This window comes from Erinaceus europaeus, chromosome 1 (genome assembly GCF_950295315.1).
Source record: "Erinaceus europaeus chromosome 1, mEriEur2.1, whole genome shotgun sequence".
Taxonomy (NCBI): domain Eukaryota; kingdom Metazoa; phylum Chordata; class Mammalia; order Eulipotyphla; family Erinaceidae; genus Erinaceus; species Erinaceus europaeus.
This window is the reverse complement of record NC_080162.1, coordinates 93,033,374-93,058,549: the sequence shown is the minus strand read 5'-3', so window position 1 is coordinate 93,058,549 and position 25,176 is coordinate 93,033,374. Positions and strand designations below refer to the sequence as shown.

Here is a 25,176-nt window from a genome sequence, read left to right as displayed (position 1 = left end):
GAATCCCATGACCCCAAAGCTAATTGTGAAGGGTTCTCTTAACTTCTGTGTCCATCTGGGCTCTGGACAGAGCTGTGGGTTTGAAGGAGGCTCTGATAAATAAACTAGACTTGTTCTCAGCCTAACTTTCTGCAGCTACATGCTAATGTACATGTGGTTGGTGTTTGGAAGCTATTACATGATAAGTTGGTGATAATAACTTTTAAGATTTTAAGTTGGCAAGATAGGTAATGGTAATTTAACTTAGCAAAGAGGTTAAAATAAAGTCTTTGTTCTTGTTTGGATGTAAAACACAAGCCTATTTTGTCTCCTTTATCTTTTAGGAATTATGAAATAAATGCCAATGATCTGCCTATAAATAGCTCATTGCCTGTTATACCTGCCTTAACATAACATCCATCTCAATTCCCCATGGCAGCAGGGCAAGGACAAAACTGGGAGATACAAGGAAGAATGAGTTGATATGAACTAGAAGTCGAGAAATAGCCAGCTATAAAGATATTTGCCACTCAGCCAAGACGTTTCCAGGATCCTGCTAAAATAATGACAGGATTTAGCTTCTTTCCTATGTGAGGAAGAGCCAGTAGCACACAATGGACTATGGACTAACTCCTTCCAATGCTCTGTGTTCCCAAGACTCTGGGGAAAAAAAATACAACAGAAAGGAGTAGTTAGTATAAATAAGAAATGACATGTAGTGGTCCAGGAGGTGGCACAGTGGTAAAATTCTGGACTCATAAGCATGAGGTCCCACCTTCAATCTATGGTATTACTTACACCAGAGTGATATTACTCTTTCAAAATAATTAAAACTAAATCCTATGGGGGGGAAATGCTTTGTTATAGGTCCTTTACATGGTATTGAGAAGATGGAGACTGGAAGGAGAAGAGTAGAAATACTGATCCAGTAGAAACAAAATAGGTGAGAGGCTGAGTACACATACATGGAAGCAAAGACTTGGAGCAGAATGGAGGAAATTCTAACATGCAAGAAAGGCAGAGGACGAACTTGTTCTAGGAGGGGAGAGGATGATAAAAATCTTGGTTCTCCTGGAGGCAGATGCTTGATATATTCAGTGTCATGCACATATGGGGCATCCAGACTTTGTGGATAGCCAACAGAGAATAAGGGGTGAATTCATAATTATTAGTAAGCAAATGGAAACTTGGTAGAAGAGGTACAACTTGGAATTTGGGAAGGGGAGAAATGAAAATTATTCTGTACAGGGGCAGGAAAGAAAATGTAAGTATGATATGATTATGACTGGGTAAGGTGATTTGATTTCTGTTTGTTATTGCCACTGGGATTATCACTGGAGTTTAGTTTCTGCACAGTGACTCTACTAGTCCCAATGACCATTTTTTTTCTTCATCTTAGTAGTTTTTTTTCTTTCTATGTTTTTATAGAGACAGAGAATTTGAGGTGGAAGTATAGCTAGAGAGGGAGAGAGAAAGAATTTGAAGCACTTCTCCGCCATTTATGAAGCTTCACCCCTAAAGTTATGGATCGGAGGGCTTGAATTTAGGTCCTGACACATGGTAAAGTATGCATTCCACTAAGTGTTCCAATGTCAGGTATATGATTTGACTCCTTCTCCTTCTCCTTTTCCTCCTCCTTCTCCTCCTCTTCCTCCCCCCCCCTCCTTCTCCTTTTCCTTCTCCTCCTCCTCCTCCTTTCTTACCTTACTTGGAGAATTAATGGTTTACAGTATAGTGATTGACACACAAAGTTTTAATTTATTTTTATTTATTTACGTATTGTTTATTTTCCCATATCACTACTTGGCTCTGGTTTATCGTGGTGCTGGGGATTGAACCTGGAACCTCATAGCCATTTACATGAACATTTTTTTTGCATAAACATTATGCTGTTGCCACAACCCAAATGGATTTCTTATAACTGCATCTGAGAGCACCTGGAAATAAGAAGTTTTCTGTTTCAATCTGGATTTGTAACATACCAAGAAATCTAGAGATCCAGAAAGTGTTCTTGAAAACAGATGGATATGGGACACTCATGCAGAGCTTGGAGGCTGCGTTTTATTGAGCTTTGGGGGGATAAAAAAAGGACTGTGGAAGCTCTGAAATACCAAGGAAGTATGAAGGATTCAGGATGGTGAATATTTCATAAACATAGAACCATGGGAGTCAGGCGGTAGCACAGCAGGTTAAGTACAGGTGGTGCAAAGCTCAAGGACCAGCATAAGGATCCCAGTTCGAGCCCCCGGCTCCCCACCTGCAGGGGAGTCGCTTCACAAGTGGTGAAGCAGGTCTGCAGGTGTCTATCTTTCTCTCCTCCTCTCTGTCTTGCCCTCCTCTCTCCATTTCTCTCTGTCCTACCCAACAACGACGACATCAATAACAACAACAATAATAACTACAAAAATAAAAAACAAGGGCAAAAAAAGAGAATAAATATTTTTTAAAAAATATATATATATATAACCATAATTTGTCTTGTTGTACTACAAGTCAGAGTTTCCGGTTTGATCCACACACACTTTAGTCTCTCCAGATCTTCCCCATTCTGATATTGCCAGGCAGATAAAGGAATCCACTCTCGTGCTTCCTGAAGCTGATATAGAAAAAATAATAGCAAATTTACTTCCTATTTACAAACAGGGAAATGAAGTATTTGTGATTATTTAGATGGTTAAAAAGGAGAACATGGTAGAACACACATGCTACTATGTGCAAGGACCCAGGTTCCCACATGCAGGGGGGAAGAAGCTTCAGAAGCAATGTTGCTGGCCCCTTTCTTCCTCTCTAGCCTTCCCCATCTCAATTTCTCTTTGTGTTCAAAGACATAAGAAAAAAAGGGGAGGAATAGTTACTGGGGGCAATGGATTCATTGTGCAGGCACCAAGCCCCAGGAATAAGCCTGAAGGCAATAAAAGTAAGTAGAAAGAGAACTTCCCATTACCTCTCTTTTTTATTTTATTAGTGATTTAATATTGATTTAAAGAGTTATCAGATAATAGAGGTATAATTCTGCACTGTTTCCATCACCAGAGTACTGTATCCCTATTCCTTCCATTGGAAACTATAGTAGTTCTTTTAAAGTCACAGATATGTGTTGATGTATTTCTTCTATAACTATCTGTATTTATATATTTTTTTCACATTTTCTACAATCCTGTCTTCTTTTGTAAGTCACACCTACACCTCTTGCTACTTCTGAATGTCCTTCATTTTTTTCCCCTCTTCTCTCTCTGGGTCTTGATGGAATTAGACTTCAGGGCTCTCTGGTCATCTTCCCCTAATATCCCCCCCCCCCCCGGGAGTATAGACCAAACTTCTTTATGGGGTGCAGAAGGTGGGAATGTTCTGGCTTCTGTAATTGTTTCTCCCCTGAACATGGGCATTGGCAAGTTGATCCATACCCTCAGCCTGTTTCTATCTTTCCCTAGTGGGGTAAGGCTCTGCGGAGGTGAGTTCCTATATAAATTGGTGAGGTGGTCTGCCCAGGGAAGACAGGATGGAATCACAGTAACATCTGCATCTTGGTGGCTGAAAAGCAGTTGAGATATAAAGCAGGACAAATATTTAATAAACAGGAACAAAAAAGCAGGACTAGAGCAGGTGAGAATAGGGACCATAGACTAGAAAGAAGATAGGAAGTTTATTTTAAGTATGTTCCTAGGGGCCCTTGATTTTAGTATTTTTTTTATATTTATTTTCCCTTTTGTTGCCATTGTTGTAGTTATTGTTGTTGTTGGATAGGACAGAGAGAAATGGAGAGAGGAGGGGAAGACAGAGAGGGGGAGAGAAAGATAGACACCTGCAGACCTGCTTCACCGCCTGTGAAATGACTCCCCTGCAGGTGGGGAGCCGGGGGCTCGAACTGGGATCCTTAAGCAGATCTTTGAGCTTTGCGCCACAGGAGCTTAACCCGCTGCGCTACCGCCCGACTCCCAATTTTAGTAATTTTTACCTAACATGATGGTGGACTAAAAATATTGACTGGGAAGATGGTGTCAGAGTTGAGAATAGAATTAGAAAGCTGGGTTAGGGCAGAGAGTAGCTCCTGAATGTGAATAAAGTATATAAATACTGTTTACCCCATCAATCTGACCGAGGGTCCTTATGTAATCAGATTTATCATAGGAGCCTGTGCAACCTTTGAGTCCCTTTCAATCTCTGTTCACAGTCCATAGTCATAGCTGGGGACATTCTAGGCTGCACTCATTTCAGGACCAGTCTTCCTCAAGTGGTGGAGTAGGTTGACCCAGACTCCCTTCAGAGTGGGGTAGTACTACCATTGCTATTTTATAGTAATGGCAAAGTTCTGAAGAGGCCCACAAGAAGGTTTATGCTAATGTTGTTGATAAAATAACCAGTGATGGTGGAGAGAGGGATCTGTTAGAGGTCTAATCCCATTCCATCATATCTTTGTGGGAATCCAAGGATTCCCTCACTAGAGCCTCAGATGATGGGGTGGCCTGGTATTGACCATAAAGAAAGACATTAAGTGAGTCAGTCTCTTACCTTTCTTTTTAAATGTAATAACGTGATAAGAAATTGTACATGGGGCCAGCTGATGGTGCACCTGGTTGAACACATAGGTCCTGTGTAAGGGCCTATAGTTTTGGAAGATTCAATAGCAGTGAAGTAGGTCTGCAGATTTCTCTCTTGCTATCTGTCTCACCCTCTCAATCTTACTCTCTGTAATATCAAATTTTTAAAAAAAGAAACTGTACACAGTGACAGAAATTTTATAAATCCCCAAATATAGTGATTTAATTTAAAAAAGATTTCTTTTTTGTATTGTTATGAAATCTCTTTCATAAGAAACCAATGTATCCTTCAGCTCTGGCATATGCAGTCCTGGAAATAAAGCCTATAACTTAATTGATGGAAGTCCTTGCTCTATTGTTGAGATATCTTCTTTTTCTTCTTACTTGCCTGCCTAACTAGCAGGGGTTTGCAACCAAGATGCTGTCAGATTCCCATCTAATTTTTCTGACACCTCTCCTAAAGTTAACATCACAACAGATGCAACATCCTTCACCCAGCTTTGCTTATCTGCTGCTTAATCTAAGCTGGAGTCATAAATCTTACAGGTTGAAACGATCCAAGTGCCCCATTTGAGTGGCCATGCCAGACTTTTGTCAAGTCAGTTTCCACTCCATCTGAGCCAGCAGATTTCTTTTTCCTTCTTGAAACATCACTTGAAAGGTAGAAATGAACCTGATCTTAATTCTTCCTTCAACATGACATGCCCTTTTGAAATTGTACAAATAGCAGTGTCTGATTGTCATGTTGAATTGCAAGCATGGACATGAAATACTCCAAAGTCAGGTTAAAGCCAAATATTAGGTCATAAGTCAACATTTTGCTGAGAAGCTCAGTTACTAAGAGGTTGAAATTTATATCTTTTCATGAGAAAACTTGTTTACCAGCAGGGAAAATTTTCAAAGACTATTATCTTCCCATGTGGAGGGAGAGAGATAAGTGTAATTTTACAAGTTGGATCAAAATCCTCTAGGACTTCTGAAATTGGATTGGCTGGGGAATCAACCTGGTGGTAATATTTGGCTTGCTCCCCGAGGTGAAAGTCAATGGGTGGCATGGATGTGTGTCATTTTTAGCAAGCTTGTTGGCTAAAATTGGTGAATGGCTAGGAGCAGCCTGTTATTATCAATAAGGCCATATTCTACCTACACATCTTTCTGATGAGAAAAAGGAGATATATCTGGGACCTTTGACACTTAGGGCCTTTAAAAGAAGTAAAAGTTTGACTAACTACATCTAAGCTGTGAAAGCACTCTTTGATGGCGTATTGTACCAAAGTAAAAGACTCTGGAGTGGCTAGGGGGAGGGAGAATACAGATCCAAAAAGGATGACAGAGAACCTAGTGGGGGTTGTATTGTTATATGGAAAACTGGGAAATGTTATGAAAGTACAAACTATTGTATTTACTATTGAATGTAAAACATTAATTCCCAATAAAGAAATTTAAAAAGAAAGAAAGTACTCTTTGGAAACCCTCACTGGACATAAAGCCTCACTGAATAAAGACTCCAAACCTAAGCAATGCCCTTGACAATGCCTGGAAGCTTGTAGCTTGTCAGCTTAGCCTCTCATTGCCTATGTTGTTTCAGCCTGCCACAAAGCCCAAACTGAGGTCTTCTAACATCTAATATTAAGATGTGGTCAGAGGGAAGACAAAGACGTCTGTGTGCTCACTATAGAATTAAAATCAGGCATTATAGTGCATTCAGCTGCATATAGCTCTATTTTAAGTCAGCCAGACAACAATGCCTAGTCTACGTTCTCCTTCCCAAAGGCAAATCAGCTCACATTCTTTCTATAATACATACCCAATCTGTAGGCAAAGTTAAAAGTATGATTCAGGACAGAACTGAACATCTTCTGTGGAGTAAGATTTCAACAAGGACCACAGAAAATTCTTGATAGGATAATCTTCCCCCTCTGTTTTGTTATAGCAACAGAGACCTGCTCCTGGGAAGGGGGTATGTAAGTGCAGGTGTACCCATGCATGCATATGTGCTTAAGATATATGTGAACATATCCTGTTCATATATTTATGTATGTATGTGCACACTCTTGAAATGGGGAGGACATGTAGCCTGGAACTATAACTCTCAAAATCCTGTTTTAATGAATTCTTCCACATGCTTAACATGTTTGTGACTTAGCTACTAAGTCACAGCCACTCAGAGACACTGAACCTAGGGCAATCTCCCATGTTCACCCTCATAAGGCTCTGTTAGGTTCTAAGTGAAAATATGAGATGGATATTATCACCCTGTCTTGGAAAAATCTCAGTTGCTTGGATTCGGACTTTTTGCATTTTCCCAGGTGACTCTGCAGATCTCAGAAGTAGATCCATGCTGTTGTTCTCAGAAGGCTAGTGCTGAAACTCACATAAAACTCATCTTCACTTCCACTTTCTGTGAGATGCACTGTACCAGAGCCTACTAGAGGCAAGGACACATCCCTTTATGTTAGAACCCAACAGTGGTGGGATTTGTAGTCCAGGAAGTAGGAGGAGAGTTGGCTGTGCTAAAGTGGAGCCTGGAAGTGTTTAGGGGGGAGGGTCACTTAAACTCCACCAGTCAGATGAATACAGAAGACTAGGCCTACTTGACTTCATGGTGATCTTTGGTCTTTCAGGCAAAGAAGGGGAACTACGCCTTTCTGTGGGATGTGGCCGTGGTGGAGTATGCAGCTCTGACAGATGACGACTGCTCTGTGACTGTAATTGGCAACAGCGTCAGCAGCAAGGGCTATGGGATTGCCCTACAGCATGGCAGCCCTTACAGGGACCTCTTCTCCCAGAGGTAGGCACGGTCAGCCAGTGCTTCCAATAGCGAGGCACAACACAAACTTGTTTATTTATCCAGTGTTCTCAGTGCTATGTACCAACACATTTGTCCACCCCCACAACCTCCTCAACCCCAAGTAGTCCCATGTCAAATCCTGGAGTAAAGAACAGGAAGTATGTAGTTCTTGCCCTTGGAAGCATATAATCTAATCCCATGGGGACTTTTATGTGTGTAGGGCAGTGAGCATGACAGAAAGGATCTTCTAAGAGTGGAGTAAGAAATAAGAAGGCATTTGAACAGATCCTGAAGAGGAGGTTACTAACTAAGATCTCAAGGAGGATAAGGAAATTAACAGATAGACTCTCATTTAAATTAAGTTGAATAATTAATTGGGTTTTACAGTGGCCCAGTAACTACTTTTAAAATTAATTAATTTACATAAGAGCAAGAATGGCCTTTTGCGTTACTCGGGCACAAGTGATGTTGGAACTTGATCTCAGATCCTCATATTGTAAAGCTCCATGCTGTAGCTGTTAGACCACCTCTTGGGCTGCTCAATAATTTTTTTTTTTTTACAATAGAAGAATATTGGAAAGAGTCATTGTGGAAAAGTGGAAAAGGGTGGGGTCAGAGAAGCTGGTGGCCTTCACATTCATGTGCACTTGCACTTAGGGGACAGATTCTGTTGGCTGAGTTGGGGAAGGGAGCTGACTCTCCAGTGCAGAGAGTGGAAATTGCTCACTAAGTGCCTTGTCCCTGTCCTCCCCAAAGGGGCTTCCTAGTGATTAGTACTTGTTAACTCTAGTTTGTTGGGGGAAGTGGAGATGAAGACTCTATAGATAAATGTGCTCTCACCTAATGTTCATGGTTACCTTCCACCGAAGATGAGTTTAGTCTATATTGGGTTGTTTGGCTTCTCCTGTGATTTGCTGGTTTGATTCTATGCCTTGAGTCCCATCTGTTGTAGAGCCTTGAATGATCAAATTTCCAAGTGCTCAGTATGGACACTTGACCAATCCTTGGTCACTTGTCTCTTGTCACTCCAACCTATCTTCTTTCTTTCTTTCACTCTTTCTTTCTTTCTATCTCTCTGTCTGTCCTTCCTTCCTTCCTTTTTTTTTTTTTACCCTTCTTCCTTCCTTTTATTTTTTTCTTTTTTAATTGCCACCAGGATAACCCTCTGCAGCTAGTGAATGCACAGTGAATCCACCAATACCAGTGGTTATTTTTTTCCTTTTTATTCTGGTAGGAGTGAGAGAAATTGAATGGGAAGGGGAAAACTGAAAGGAGTAGAGGAAGAGGGATTCATCACTGCTTCATTACTTGTAAAACATTCTCTCTGCAGGTAGAAAATAGAGACTTGAACTCTAGGTCCTTGCTCTTCTTCACATGGGCACTCTACCAAGAATTTGACTGCTTGATCTCTTCAACTTATTTTTTTCCTTAGTGCTTTACAGAGTTGGAGACATTAAAGAGCTTAGGTGAGCCCACTTATCATTTCCCAGGAGACAGTCTTATTCCAAACGATGTCTAAGACTTGGGTCTGTCACTCACATGCACATCTTCATAGTAACATCCTAGTGTGAGAAGAGGGAATAATTATAAGGTTTAGGAAGAGGGCTAGGGGGGAGTCGGGCGGTTAAGCGCAGGTGGCGCAAAATGCAGGAACCAGTGTAAGGAAGAGGTTTAGGAAGAATCACTAAAGAAAGACAAGAGTCTTTCTCAGCTCACCAAAGCCAAAGCTGTAGAAAAAGTGTTTAAGTGAAAAGAACAGTATAGAAAATGTCCCTTGACAAATGACTGGATAAAAAAGTTTTGGAACATTTAAATTGGAACTATGGTAGTTACCTGGGGGGAGCAGGGAAGGCACAGCTACCATATCTCCATCCCAACTTCTCTGATCAGACGACCTCACCAATGTGTCCTGGACCCTCATATCTCCAGAGCTCTGGTCCAGGAAAGATAGAAACAGGCTGGGGGTATGGATTTACCTGTCAATGCCCATGCTCAGCAGAGAAGCAATTACAGAAGCCAGAACTCCTATCTTCTGCTCCCCACAAACAACCTTGATCCATACTCCCAGCAGGGGAGAAGTGATAGGAAGAAGATAAGAGGACTCTGAACTCCAGTTCCATTAGCACCCAGAGAGAGAGAAGGAAAAGGAGAGGGACATATGGAGGTAGTTATGTTGTCATGAGTGGTTTGGAAGGGAAGAGAAGATTGAATCAGAAAAAAAAAAAGAGGGCAACTATGTGTAAATGTGGACAGACAGTTGTAGAGATGATGGTTGGCCAGTGTCTACAACCTTAGGGGTACTGCGTTGGATTACAGTGGGGAGACTGAAGATTCAGAACTCTGGTGGTGGGAATGGTGTGTATTCAACCCCTGTTGGCATGTAATTCTGTAATATAAAAATAAATAAATAATAACCATAAAAGGAAATAACAGCATAGTTTCCAGGTTTAGAGATGATCTCAAGTCATTTGATTAATGTTTGCCTCCCAGCACAGAGGTTTATTTATGTGGATGGAGTGAGAATCCTTAAAAAATCCTGAAAGCCAGAGAGGGAAATGGACATGAAAGCCATGACTAATCAGACAGCTACTGGCAGAGTCAGTGGAGCACCTGGGTCCCCTTAGCCTCAGTGTTGTGCCCATTTCTCTGTCTATTGGCTGAGCCTTTCCTTTCTTCTATATACTTTTTCTTAGGTATAAAATGGAAACATTGACAAAACCATAGGATAAGAGGGGTACAACTCCACACAATTCCCACCATCAGAACTCTGTATCCCATCCCCTCCTCCCCTGATAGCTTCCCTATGCTTTATCCCTCTGGGAGTATGGACCCAAGGTCATTGTGGGATGCAGAAGGCGGAAGGTCTGGCTTCTGTAATTGCTACCCCACTGAACATGGTGTTGACAGGTCGATCCATACTCCCAGCCTATCTCTCTTACCCTAGTGGGGCAGGGCTCTGGAGAAGTGGAGCTCCAAGACAGGGTTATCACTGGGGCTCAGTGCAGGCACTGTAAATCCACCACTCCCAGCAGCCATTTTGTTCCTTTTTACTTTTATTTATTTGATTTGATTTGATTTGAGAGGACAGAGAGAAATTAGGAGGGGAGGAAGCGACAGAGAGGGAGAGTGAAAGATAGAAGCCTGCAGACCTGCTTCACCACTAGTGAAGCATCCCCATTCCAGGTCCTTATGCGGGTCTTTTCACATAGCTATATGTATGGTTAACCAGATGCACCACTGCCCAGCCCCCTTTCCTATATACTTTGAAAAATTTTTATTTATTTTATTTTAATGAGAGAGATACAGAGAGAAAGGTGGAGAGAAAGACCAAAGCACTGCTCAGCTCTGGCTGATGGTGATGCTGAGGACTGAATCTGGGACCTCAGAACCTCAGCCTTAAAAGCCTTTTGCATAACCATTATGTCATCCCCCTGCCCTCTCCTATATCCTAAATGGTATTTGAGTGTTTCTGTTCATATACACTTAAAGTTAAGTCCTATCAAGTAAGGACCAAAAGGAGGGTTTGTGACCTATACATAGATTCAGTAGCTGTTTGCAAAATTGAGAAAAGGAGTGGAATTAATTAAGTTAAAGGAGACTTTGGAGTTTTCTGTAGAATTTAATCAAGTATGCACTCCATGCCTCTCTTTGCTTCGTGGAGCAGAGAGCAATGGCAAGAGAGAAGGAAGAGTAGTGATTTATCAATTTCTCAGATGAAAGGCACAGTGAAAGAATGCTTTCTCTCCAGGAATGCTTAGCACATGGGTGTTCCTGAAGTTTACACCAATTGGTTTCCTAAGATGGGAGGTTCAGAATATTTCACAGATCATAAAGCTTGGAGCACTTCTCCAGAGCAAATTGTTAGGAAATCCTTGGGGCCAGTACAGCAATAGCTCCATAGCCACTGAGACAGCTAATGTGCCCAATGACAGAGTATAGGGTCCCCAGTGAGAGAATACCAGAGTCCCCATGCAAGGGCCCTTCTGAGAGACTGCCTGAGTGTCTGCTGAAGTTAATGATAATAGATGCACTGGGAAGCAAAGGAGTTTGGTTCTTGACTGAATTGTTCAGTAAGTCAAGATTGCAGATGAGGACCTGACAACACTCTACTTGGGAGATGAGTGGGGGTGGTTACTTGGTCTTCTTCAATATTTAAGGTTTATTGGGTGTTAAATGAATTTCAGGTCCTTTGTTTGATTTCAGAAGGTGATAGACCCAGACCTGTGTGTAGTGTGGGTTCCTAGAGAAGCAGGTTTGTCCTGGAACAGGGCAGTGCCTACAGTCTTGTTGGCCTAGATGTTCTATTTAAATTTCTCAAAATGGAGATTTTGGGGACTGCTCCCTTGAGCCTAGAAACTATGTGCCATAACCAAAAGTGGTAGTCCAGTTTTCTTATTATTCTGGAAAAAGATTTTGCCTATATCAAAAGGTCATGTGCTTAGTGACTTTAAGTAAATGTCCTAGATGGTCTTGAGGTTGTAGCCCCTTGAGGAAGCAGCTACATTCCCCAGCCTGGACAGGCAGATGCCCATATATGAGAGAACACTCAGACCTCAGGTTTCTAGCTTACTGCTGCAGTGGTTCTTCAAGAATCTCTGTGGTGTGGTGCATCAGAATTGCAAGCTGCCCCCTAGCTGGGGTGTGCCAGAGGAGAGGAGGGTGCCAGATGTAGACTGCGTGACATGGATAGAAAAAGGGTCCTGTGGAAATAGCAGGTCCCAGCTGTTTCTGGTACCACTTGAGCATTTGCCTTTTTAGTCCAAGGAATTAAGGCTTCTTTTTTTTTCTCCCTTGGATGAGGATGTACTCCCTTTCTTTAACAAATGGCAGGGTCTATAAGATAGGATTTATGTGTATGTGAGACAGAGGTTGAGTGCTATAACCCACTTGGGGACCATGGCATACAGAGTGGGCATTCAATAAGCATTTAACAACTTAAGAGCCATTTATAGAGCACCTACTGTGTAGCAAGCGCCATAACTATTGACTGAAGGAAAGCACCTGCAATTATATCTGTCTGGAAAACAGAGCCACTGGCTTCAGGTAGTGACAGTAACAGCTCTTGCTTACTCATAAGCATAAGTGTGGACTATTACAGTGTACTTTACTTAGCATTATTCTAGGAGTCATTTTGAGCTCTTAACTAGCTTTGTCTTTCTTATTTTGCTTATGCATACTTACTTGTTTTTGTTTTATTTTTATTCTATGTTCTATAGATTACCTTTCTCCCTGGGATAATACTGGGCATAAAAATGCAAACAATTATAAGGAAGTAGGTAATAAAAAAAACTTCAACAAAATGAGACAACCCAACTTTTCAGTCAATAAGCAGAGGAATGGGGGCCTGGCTATGTCTCACAACCATTCTCTGGGCAAAGACTCATTGCTAGAAGACTAGAATCTGGCTCTCATAGAGCTGTATGACTGTACTTGGTAGCCTGGTGTTCTGAAACAAGCATGACCTCCCATGTCAGCATGACCCAGCTATGAAGAGAGACTTTGCCACTTTTTAACCTGCAACCTGAGGGAAATCCTGAGTCCTTGATTCTCCACAGTAGAACAGCTATTGACCAGTTCCTACTATGATTTCAATAAAAGGTAGCTCGTGTCAATTCTGGACCAAAAAAGGCAGCTGGCTAATGTGATTGTCAGACTGGGCAACTACAAACCACCTTTAATGGAGCTCTTATTACTTGCCAGAGCCTGAGCTTACTGTTCTGCTCATGATCTCTCTTTGGTTTTCACAGTAATTTTGTGAGACACATCATTTATTTAGCTATCAGATTTTAGTGGTAAGAGAGATGATGCTGTAGTTTGATATGGCACGGCTAGTGTACTGGCATAGTGTGGGCTTGAAATCATGATCATCAAAACTGAATCTGTACCATTAAGCATAAAACTACACTCTAGGGGCCAGGCCATAGCACACCTGGTTAAACACTCATATTACACTGTTCTAAGACCCAGGTTCAAGCCCTTGGTCCACACCTGCAGGAGGAAAGACTCGTGAGTGGTGAAGCCAGGCTGCAGGTGTCTCTCTGTCTTTTTCCCTCTCTATCTCTCCCTCCCATCTCAATTTCTCTTTGCCTATTCAATAATAAATAAGTAAGTAATATTAAAAAATATAATAATTTTTAAAAGAATTAAAAAAAAACTTACATTCTCTGATGAAACAGTAGCTCAGTCCCAAGTCCTCTCCAGGCCTAGGGTTCCTGTAACTGTCAGTAAGTCCATCTCACTCTGTCCTGCCTGTGGAGACTTAATTAGTGGCTGGTCAGTACAATGATCAGTACAATTCAACTTCTCTAATATGCCTTATGTCATGCAGAGGTAGTGGGACAACACAGCTACCCAACTCATCCATGAGATGTGCCATGCAAGAGATCCAAAATACCCAGTATTGTGATGAACATGAGCCCGATGCAAATAAATACATGTGTAAATCATAAATTCACCTCAAGGACTGAGCTCCTCTTATATTCTCTTGTCATATCACACCACCATCTTCCTCGCTCATGGTTCATTACCTGATTAGCTGTATTTTAGTTTCACATATATGTTGTGTACTTATCCCCAGTGAAATTTTTCTAACATGGTTCTAATCTCAGAAATGTTCCTCCCCTTGGATTAATACTAACCCATAAAATGACTATGGTAAGATAATTCATCTCTATGTGCCTCAATGTCCTTTTCTGGAGACGTGGAAATGATCACCTCAAAGTATAACCTTAGAATTCAACACTGTCAAACTGTCTGTCAACTTCTGGCATATAGAATGTGCTAGACAAGTGTGAGCTGTTTTACCATTAATCACCCATCTAGCTTCCACTTACCTGTTAACCTCCTTAAACCCTTCAGTCTAGGCCACCCTCCTAGAACTACTTCCTAGCTCCTCTGCTGCTATTTCATTGTATTGATCATAACTTCCAGTTCAACAGTGATTGCTCTGATTGACTCCCCGTCTCTAGACTGTAAGCATAGCAGTATTGGGCATTGTCCTTGACACAATGCAATCACCTCAAATTTAATGGACAAATGGAGCATTTGGTGAATCCTAGTGGGAGAGATTATTTAGGATGTGGTTATTGAAGTTCAAAAGCAAGCATTCTGTAAGCATCAGTATCCTGGACCCACAGAATATTTGCCTCATCCATTTCTGAATTTTATTATTAGTACTTTACTCAGGACCCCATGTGAATGGAATCTCAGATGCTTTGTTATTGGATTTTACCCAGAGAATTTACCAGGTGGGAAAAGAAATCTGGACTGTGAGGAGAATCACAAAACTGATGTGTGTTTTGGTGAAAGACCACTTTGCCTACAGAGTGGAGAACAGATTGAAAGGGGAGAACTGAGACGGTGCTAAGCAGCAGGGGCTAGGGCCTGCATAGCAGTGTTGATGTGGTCAGTAGCTACGGCTCACCTAGCCTATGTCTTGCAGGATCCTGGAGCTGCAGGACACTGGGGATCTGGATGTGCTCAAGCAGAAATGGTGGCCCCACACGGGCCGCTGTGACCTCACCAGCCACTCCAACACCCAAGCTGATGGCAAATCTCTCAAGCTACACAGCTTCGCTGGAGTCTTCTGCATCTTGGCCATAGGCCTCCTCCTTGCCTGCCTGGTGGCCGCCCTAGAGTTGTGGTGGAACAGCAACCGGTGCCACCAGGAGACCCCCAAAGAGGTTTGTGTCCCAAGTCCCACCTCTCCTAATCACACTGGGCTTTGGGGAGGGTGGTTTTTGTCCAATTACTATTTACCTGACTCGCTTGTCGGGAGACAGCAGTGTTTTATATGGGGGAGGGGAATGGTGTCATTTTATCTTGATGTTTAAATCCAGAGTGCAAATGTAAGGGGGAGTTTTCATGCTTGAACAAAGTGCCAAGGCACCAGCCATGGCCACTAAAGTCCTGTATTTATCTATAGAGCAGATACAGCATGAGCAGCGCCAGAGAGCCCTTCCCTACCCTGCCCCGCCCATGTGCCTCCACCCTGACCTGGAGAGACCAGCTGTAGGGTAAGAGAGGAGACGCATTCCTTCCTGGTTCTCTTTGCTTCTCACTAAGGGCCATGGGGGCCATGCTTTCCCAATGTGCAAATGGGGACTGGCCCTTGCCCCTCCCATCATTCCTTTCTCCTTTTCTCCCCCCTCCTTGTAGGGTTCAGCAATGTCCACAGCCCCCTAGGGCACTGCCAGCACAAGGAATGTTGCTGGGCACAGTGCCTTTGTTCTATGTGCCAGCCACAGCTAATTCTGACCACAACACCTCCTTGTCTTTGGTCTCTTGCTCTTCTTCAAACTTATTTGTTTCTCATATGGTCCCTTTGTGAACACAATTTGTCTAAGGAGGGTAACAAAGCATATACACTCCGGGTGCTAATCCCCGAGCAGAAACCGATACAGGTGTTCAGCTCAAGTTCAGCACTTGCCACTGTGTGTTATATCCACTCTGGCTACTTCTAGAATTACAACTCCACATTCACATTATGTTAACACAAACAATTATATATTCCAAACAAGAAACAGTAAAATTCAAAGTGGCAGCATGTCCAAGGCCGCCATCTGTTGCCTAATGATGCATCACCATAGCCCCATGTATCAGTCTATTGTGGGTTCCCCTGGCAAGGATGGGGACAGTGGTCAGACTCTCCATTCATACAATGTTGTGGACTCTGTGTTATCACAATTAGTTTTTGCTGGAAGAACCTTGCGGTTTGACTCAAGCATGTCTGAGATGCTCTGGGGGCTTGCATCAACCTCTCCTACCTACTGCATAACTGCAAATGCAAGGGCTGGCTCTCCCACAGTCTCAGTGCCTTTCCTCAATCCCTGTATCATACATAGGAGAGAAGAAAGGAAAAGTTGTGAGGAAAGCTCACTAAAATAAAAAGTTAATGATTTCATTCTATGCTTCTTATGCCACTGGGAATTTTTCAATGAAGTCACTAGGAGGGATGGTTAACTGTTCCGATGAGTAATTTTAAGTGAGAATCATAATTATTCCATACACACACACACACACACACACACACACACACACACATACACACACACACTCTTACACATGAAAGCTCTCCTTTCATGCCATGGTCTGGATTCTCTTCCTTGCTCCTTATTATCCAAATCATTATACACAGTAGCATCAGTGAATAGGCAAAGTAAGGTGACTTTGGAGTCATTTCTGGTAGGACCAAGCAGAACTAGATTACTTTGTGCCTCTTTTCCACGTTGTTTCATTGTGGTTTTCTCTTCTACCTAAATCTACTACCTGGTTTCCTCTGTGCAAATGCCGCATGGGTTGGGGAGCAGGATAGTTTCTCTAGGTGGGCAAGCAGTGCACTGTCATGGAGATGCCATCATGGGATGGCGTTGGCAGTGGGGGAACCCAGACTCAGACTCAGCCTCAGTGCTCCAGAATGTTCTTTGAAGTCCTTGTCTGCTTCCAGTCATGCCCTGTCCTATTCTCCAGCTTTGTTTAGTGTCAGGGCCAGTCTTGAAAGCCCAGAATGAATGTCATGGTGTGTGTGTGTGTGTGTGTGTGTGTGTGTGTGTGTGTGTGTGTGTGTGTGTGTGTGTGTAAGGAAGGGAGGGAAGGAAGAAGGAAGAGAGAGAGAGAGAGAGAGAGAAGACAGGTTGATTGCTGGAGAACCATAGAAGGCAGAGGTGGAAACGGTTAAAAAAAAGAGAGAGAGAGAGAGAGAGAGACCTGAGACCAAGTGATAATCTAGCTATGAGGAACATCTTTCTTCTAGCTGATAAAGCACTCCATTTTTCTTTCTGACGTATGCATAAGATTAGGGTCTCAGGTACTAGTGAGGAGGATAACATATCTCAGTTCTGCTTAAAAATGTGAAATTTGCTGTTGCGGCTGCTGACCTGTTTCTAGAGACACAAATAAGAAATGATGATGAGGCAGGTTGGAAAAACAGTAGCTGCCTTTCCTCTAGCCCCTTCTGGCATTGCTAAGAAAGGTTGCAAGGCAAAATATTATAGCCTATCCTGCTTCCACGCATTCTTAATGTTCAAATGGCATTTTTACATTTCTCTTCTTCTTTCTTTAATAATTAAGCCCATATTCTTCCTTAAAAGTGTATAATGTAGGGATGGTGGAATAGCTCACTTGGGTAGTGTGCTGCTTTTCTATGTATGCAACCCAGGTTTGAGATTGCCCCTAAACATTAAAGGAAGTTTTGGTGCTTTGGTTTACTTCTCTCTCTCTCCCTCCCCCCCCATCTCTCTCTCTCTCTCTCTCTTTAAAAACAAAACAAACAAAAACATAAGGATATGGGGTACTGGTTAGTGCTGATATCTTTGGGGTTTGGGGGTATTGAAACTGAGTGTTAAAGGGTGGATATAAATAAATCCTAAAGTAAGTGATGGGATGAGAAGTTGCTCATTTAGCTGGGAGAATATCAGGGAAGGTAAACAAAGTGATTACACTTCCTGGAGCTCTCAAGCCTGATGTGTTAACAAGGAGATGGGGGTGGCAGAGGCTAGAGTAAGCTCTGAATGCCAGGCCAGCTGGGTTCTGACCTCCTCTAGAAGGGAATAGGAACCAGTAAAAGGGGTGGAAATCATAGTATTTTGGTAGTATATATTTAAATACCCATGGACAAATAATGATGACATTTAATCCAGAACTACTTTGTGTTACCAGTTGCCCATGTTTTATGGATCAGCATTTGTAATTAGGTGAGAGGGTCTGATTAATCTTGGAATGCTTCATTTGGGGAGCATTGGTCATATTTCTCAAAAGCCAGGAACCTGTCACTGGGTGGAATTCTAGCTGTGTTTAATGGCTTGTGCTGGGATGTCTGAAGAGTTTAGGCACCTATTTAAGAAAAAGTAGTAATGCGCATTCAACCCCTTAATATTCATGTGGATGCAAACTCATATTTTTTTTCTAAGGAATCAGATGGCTCTGTAGTTACCCAGTGCAGGTGAGCACACCATGCTTCACAGATGCCATAAAGAGCCACCTTCTAGATTTATGAGGAAAGTGGAGTCATTGCTCTGAGAATAAAATATTCATGAAATAAAGATGAGAACTGCACAAATGGGAGATGACATGAGGAGTGAGGGATGAATCATCTGTCACTGAGCTGGGTGCTTAGAATTCTTGTTGCTTCCTGCTTCCCTGCCCTACTCTGGTCTCTGCTTCTAATGCAGAGTGAGAACAGGGTGATCAGGCAATAGGGACATTACTACAGGCAGGTCATTATGCTACTCTGCCCAGTAGACTTAATTCTAGTAATGTCCCTTTGGCTTTACACTCTCCCTGCCTCCACTCCTCTGATTCTTCCTTAACTCCATGTTGACATTGTCTCCCTTGAACCTTTTCCCTCTTCATGTATGCCAACCTCACAGTGTTGCCCCAAGTGTTTAATAAGGGAACGTGTATAGAAGACCTTAAGCAGTGGCTGCCCCTTGAGGAGTGCTTAGTTAAGGTGCATAGAGATAAATCCCTTCCAAGGACCTTATGCAGGATAGTAAAGAATGTGGGAAGACAAGTCATGTCTCAGAACACTTCTCTGCCAGGAAAATTACTGGTTATTTACTTAACTCTCCTATACTCTATTAATAAAAATTTATGGAAGGCATCTTTATCCCTAAAGAAGTGGAACGCAGAAATGGCAGGTGCAGAACTGGATTCTGAGCAATGTGGCTATCACTGGGCCTCCCATCAACTGTGTGCAAGAATAGGATTCCCTATTTTAGCATTTTCCAGAGGGTGAGAATGAAGGGTAGGACTGAGATTCCTTCCTTAAACCAGGCTTCTGGCTCCTTGCAAATTACTTAAGGTCTCTGAATCCTGGTTCTTCTCTTTTGTTTAATCTGACCAATGAATGTGCTGCTGAGAACTGTTGTTTTTGGCATGTGGATAAAGAGAGTGAATGTGTGCTTCAGTCCTCATCCCAGAACATTGTAGTGAGAAAGAACTGAACAATTACTGTATACTACTGTTTATCTAAAATCATTCCCTTCCATAAAACCTCTCTTTCCCACTTCCATGGGTGTTCTTTTCTGTGTATGCTGGGTATGATTCCAAATTGATGCTTTTGATGTGCTGCCTATTTCTACTTCTAGTCTGCTGGAGAGCTTCCCATCTCTGCATTCCTATCACTTTGCCCAGTCTCTAAAAGGTGCAAAATCTCATTAAAGGGTGATTACTATAGTTGAAATATTGAACACTTGGTTTCTGTGACCAAGATGAATACTTTACCAAGAATATTAGCCCATATAGTCACAGAAGCTCAAATGTGTTTATTGGATGAATGGATCAGTCTGGAATCCTATAAAGAAAATGCTATTAATGTTAAATTGTTGTATAATCATTGCAGATAGATCAATGACTTTAAATTCTGGATACACATCAGAGGTGATTAATCCTGGAGCTTTTTATAGATACAGATGAGTGGGCTCTGTTGCCCAAAGTATTGTGTTAGGTAGACCTGGACAACTGCTTTTTGCTAGAAGTCCTACATACATTTTTGATATCCTGCCAAAGATGAGTTCCATCAATCCACACCATCCTTTTGAGGGGGTGTTGGGAAGATGTAGTCGTCTAGGGAGACTAAAACAGGTTTTGAAGTTGGGTGTCTGTGTGTGTGTGTGTGTGTGTGTGTGTGTGTGTGTGTGTGTAATCTGATGCTGATTTTTCATTGACAATAGACTTGTAGCCTTGAACGGTTCTCTTCACCCCTAGCCGCCTGCTTCATCCTGCCTATACCATCTTCTACCACTTGTCCTTAGAGGTGCACACTAGTTCCCAAATCTCTCTACCCTCTCCTACAAAACCTGAGTTGGGTCCACTAGAAGTTGTTCTCATGATCCTCTTAAAAACTCCCTATAGTTTCCTGAGATAATTTCATTGACTTAATATTCAGGTTTTTTTAAAATTTATTCTTACTCAGTCATTACTCTCAAACCCTGGCCTGGCTCTTTGGGGTTGGTAGAGCCTTTAGAGCTAGATTTAAGATTATGTTGATGGTATTTTCTAAGCCATTGGGTCTCATTTACAATCTGGTTGGTCTCTGTAGTAATAGGAGAACATTTCCTACAACCATCCTGTTCAGGTGGGAAGTCCCTGGTCCTATTTTGTTCCTGCCCAATTTAAAGTAAAAACCATTGGATTCCAAGCAAAGTCAGTTTTAATGAGTCCCCTGTGTAACCGGCTTTTACATAGATGATAGTTTAGTTAATTACCGTTTTCCAATACTCTGTATTATTTCCACATTGGTGAACATCAGTTTAATTACAGAATTTTATATCTTTGCAAGACAAGGCCTGGGAGACGGTCCCCAGTAACCTCTGTTAGTGCATCTGTCGTTACGTTTAATATGAAGGAAAAGCAGAGCTGGAATTCAGCCTGATTCATGGATAAATGCAGTCAATGAATTTTATGTCATATTTAGGGATGTTTGACTAGGTCAGTTATCTACAGTAAATTAATGAAGGGAGTATAAAGCTTCCAAGTCTCTTTCCACAGCTGTCATTACCTGGTTGAACAATGAAACCTTGAGATAATGAGGATGTAAACTGATGTAGTTCACATAAAAAAAGACCATTATTTGAATTTGCATAGCATAACAGAATGCCCATTTTATCTAAAATATAGATAATTATTCAAATCAGTCCTGCCTGTCTCCTTGAACAGGCAGATTATTTCTGGCTCCCTTTGCTTTGGCTAGATCTTGGCACACATGACTTGGTGTGCACTGCATTTGTGGCCTTGGTGACCCAAAAAAGACAATGCTTCCAGGATTTAGAAAAGGTGGCTTTTTCTTTGTTTAATGTTCCTCAGTGGCTGGACCAGGCAGTTAAGCATGTTGTAACATTTGTAAACAGGCTAGATGGGTTTCCAGAGAGTACAGGAAGGCATTTCTAACCATTTCGTTATACAGTTGAGAATTGAATATTGAATGCAATAATGTCACCCTTTCCTTCCATTTTGTGTGTGTGTGTGTGTGTGTGTGTGTGTGTGTGCGCGCGCGCGCGCTTGGGGCTACCAGCAGTGATAGAATTTGAATAGCTTAGAATCTACAGAGAGGATAGATTTCTTGACTGCCACTTGGAGTTGGATGGAATATTTCCCTGATATGGACATTTTCTCTCTGTCCTAACATAAAGATGTTATAGGCTAATTCATAATCAGTTGGGCATCAATCGTCACTGGACAACTTTGCCATCTTTCCTAGAATGACCTCCTTTGTCCTAAATTGGAGGCAAGAAAAATGTGAGAAATTAAGACACTATATTCAAACTCTTTCCTGCAGAAATATTCACCCTCAAGTAATTGGGCTGTTTCCAAACCCACACCCCAGGCTGCTCTTTATTCTAGATGCTTTGATTACACCTGATCAACTACTCACAGCTGCTTATTTCCCACCAATTCTATGACACTACTCCCAGCCCCCAAACTCCTCTCCCTGTACCTCACTGTTGCCTCAATTTCACTTGAGTCTTCCATTGCTCACACTTTTCTTCAGATGGTGTTGGTTGATCTGCCTGCTGCCCACCCCTCTATCCCCCTCCCCCCAAAAAAGCACTACTTCTGGTTTTTTTCCTTGTAATTAAGTAGAGAAAATATCTTTCACTGTGATCTCTTAACTCTCTTCTTCTATATAGCCTTCTTGGACAGAAAATTCTCTTTTCTGTATGTCCAGACCCCAGTAAAACCGAGAGCATTTCTCAAACAGTAGTCCTGGACCAGTGTTCAACTGATTCTGAGGAAAAGGGTCAAGGCCTCTCTTCTAACTGTCAGAATCTAAAAGGAACATAGCTGGGACCAAGGAACCACTCCTATTTTAAATCGGTTCTCTCTTGAACTTTATTCTCTTCATTTCTAATGGGGTACTCTAAAGACAATAGAAGGGGAAATTAAAAATTATACAAGTAACCTATTCTTCCAACGATACCAGAACTGCTTGGCCATCCATTTTCCTCCAAAGAAAGCGAAAAGTTCTAACCTCCTTCAAGAGGGAAGTTTTGTGAGTGGTGAGACAGTGCTGGAGGTATCTCTCCATATCTATCTCTCTCTCTCTCTCTCCCTCTCCCTCTCCCTCTCCCTCTCCCTGTCTCTGTCTCCCTCTCCTCCTCTGCCCCAACAATGACCAAAAATACATAAACAAACAAAAGAAAAGGAAATAAGGCTGCATCTCCTGCCACCTCACTTCTAATAGGATCTGGTGTGACTCCTCAATCAGGCACCTTATATTGTCACCAGGGGAAAACTGAGGGGAAAGATTCTATTACCCTTGTCTTTATGGAGCTTCCAAGCTGTCTGACCTACTTGATTTCATTTGACATTGTAGCTCTATTATCAAGTTGTTTAAAAGACATGGTGTTTGTTCATTTTAGTTTCTTTCTTAAATAATAAGACAAAATAATTTCCTTGATGACACTCACCTATGAAGAATCAGATGACTATAAGAGTCACCTATCTTGATACCACTTGATACCTATCTTGATACTACTCACCTATGAAGAATCAGGTGACTTTGAGAGTCACGTATCTTGACAGCCCCAAGGCCTCTGATACCAGGAAAATCAGCTGACCCCTGGGAAGTCCTTCTCCTCACTCCACTATTCAGGAGCCAGGACCCTTGGGACTTCCAGATAGCCATATTCCTTCGTTGGTATTCCTTGAGCTTTATCCCTGGAGACCCTGGTGTCAAGGCAGGATTTAATCCTTGTTGCACACTAAAAGTTGGGACTCACGATTCCTTCTTGTATCTGACTCTCCTTTGTGTAAGGTATGAGTGACTTTTTTTTTTTTTTTGCACATTTATGAACAGTAAATGGCAAAGGTGTAGGGGCTCACCAGGAGTTCAGGGACAATACCCCTTTATTCCCAAGGGACACCTTTATTTTCCTTCTATCTCCTCCAGATTTTCAAAGCATCTTCTTGCAAGAGTTCTCTCTGGTTACAACTCTGATTCTAAGCCCAGTGTGGGGGGGTGGAGCATGTTTCCAAAGACTGCCTTTGAGGCTTTGCTAGCAAGAAAATAGAGCCCAAGGTTACTGACTCCTCAGATTAACTGAGGCCATGCTACTAACGGGAGGTGGGAGGAATGGGACAGGTTCACCTATTTCCCACAGGCTGAACAGGCCAGAGTTGACTGACAGGCCTCCAGCCTTGGTTCATCTTAGGGCCTGGCCTGAGCTTATCTGTCCTTTCCCTCCAGGACAAAGAAGTAAACCTGGAACAGGTCCATCGGCGAATGAACAGCCTCATGGATGAAGACATTGCTCACAAGCAGATTTCCCCAGCATCCATTGAGCTCTCAGCCCTGGAGATGGGGGGGCTAGCTCCCAGCCAGGCCTTGGAGCCTACACGAGAGTACCAGAACACCCAGCTCTCGGTCAGCACCTTCCTGCCCGAGCAAAGCAGCCACAGCACCAGCCGGACACTCTCGTCAGGGCCCAGCAGCAACCTGCCCCTGCCACTGAGCAGCTCAGCCACCATGCCCTCCATGCAGTGCAAACACAGATCGCCCAACGGGGGGCTCTTCCGCCAGAGTCCAGTGAAGACCCCCATCCCCATGTCCTTCCAGTCCGTGCCTGGAGGCGTCCTCCCAGAAGCCTTGGACACCTCTCACGGCACCTCCATCTGACCGCACCGCCTGCCCTCCTGCCCGCCCATCCACCCACCCGACCAGCAGAGCTTTTTAATACAAGGAAACAACCACACAAACCACACACATGCACACACAAACAGAGACTCTCTCATTTTTCTTGTACATATGTGTAAATAATGACAGAATGGAGTGGGGTAAAAGTGTATTTTGAATATTCCCAATTTTCGAAGTCAGTAAAAAAAAAAAACAACACAAAAACTGTATGAATGACTTTGTAAATTTTGTTCTATATGAATAAAAAGGCAAATTACTTGTGATCATTCTGAAGTGCCAAAGAAACCCCCTACTCCCTGGGCCTTTCTGAGGGCAGGAAGGGTGATCAGAAAAAGAAGGGAACCCTTCCAGCTGAGGGAGAGAAGAACATAAAGAGCTAGTCCCCACAGAGGAGCCCCAGATGCTGCTTTCCACCTGCCCCAAGGTTTGTTTCCACAACCCTCCTTCATCCCTAGATTAGCCTAGAGGTGGTCATGGTTGAGGCCTGGCCTCTGGAGCACGTGCTGCAGAGTGAGCAACTCTCAGCCTGAGACCAAGGAGGTTCCTGGGACATGAGCTGCGTGTCAGCCGCCTGTGTGTCCCAGTGTATGGTGAGCCCAAGAGAAACCACCGTTGAAGGGATGGTCTCTGAGGGCTTTGATACTGACATTCCCTAGAGTCATCCTGTGGAATTTTTTTTTTCTTTTCTTTTCCTAATTAGAAGAATCAACAAGGAGTAGAATAGGAGAGGAGGAAAGGCAGGACCCATCATTGCCTTCAGGAGGCTAGACAGAGATGAGCTCCTGAAAACTCTGTGGAGAAAGGAAGAGGACACAAGGTGTGGTGGTGGGACAAGAGGTCAAGTAGAGAGAATTCCCTTCTGGATTTGGAACACTTGGTCCCAGGTGGAGGAGGAAAGAATGACCACAGATGCTAAGAGTAAGAAGCATTGTGGCTTCAGGTACAAGGATCCTGCTGGAGGAGAGGAGGTAGACTCTCATAGTTAGATAGGTGCTGTAGTGCTTGGAAGAGATAAAGGGAGCTGTATTTGCTCTAGTAGGAAGGACCCTTGGCTTTGAGAGAAGGAACACCATGACTTTATGTGGTAAAGAAGTAAGTAACTTGTACCCAACCTCTACCCCAGGAAAGTAACCTCAAAAGAAAAAGGTTGTCTCTGGGTCTTTAAATCTATAAGCAGTCTGTCAAACAGACCCAGGACCCAGGATAACCCTCACCTCCTCAAGCAATGAACTACA

At 42.7% G+C, this 25,176-nt stretch overlaps 1 protein-coding gene across 2 annotated transcripts in view; it reads left to right on the top strand.

The window, feature by feature from the left end:
- The window catches only part of GRID1 (glutamate ionotropic receptor delta type subunit 1), a 955,154-nt gene extending 930,950 nt beyond the window's left edge, over positions 1-24,204 (top strand). Inside the window, exons 14-17 of one of the 2 annotated variants that reach the window (XM_060190942.1) lie at positions 7,142-7,308; positions 14,750-14,990; positions 15,233-15,323; positions 23,495-23,629. In XM_060190942.1, coding sequence (XP_060046925.1) covers positions 7,142-7,308; positions 14,750-14,990; positions 15,233-15,322 — 498 coding nt within the window. In that variant the 3' untranslated portion in view covers position 15,323; positions 23,495-23,629. Of the gene's footprint in view, positions 1-7,141; positions 7,309-14,749; positions 14,991-15,232; positions 15,324-23,494 lie in introns of both variants that reach the window. The other variant, XM_007530211.3, reaches the window with a different exon arrangement.
- The last annotated feature ends 972 nt before the right edge of the window (positions 24,205-25,176 follow it).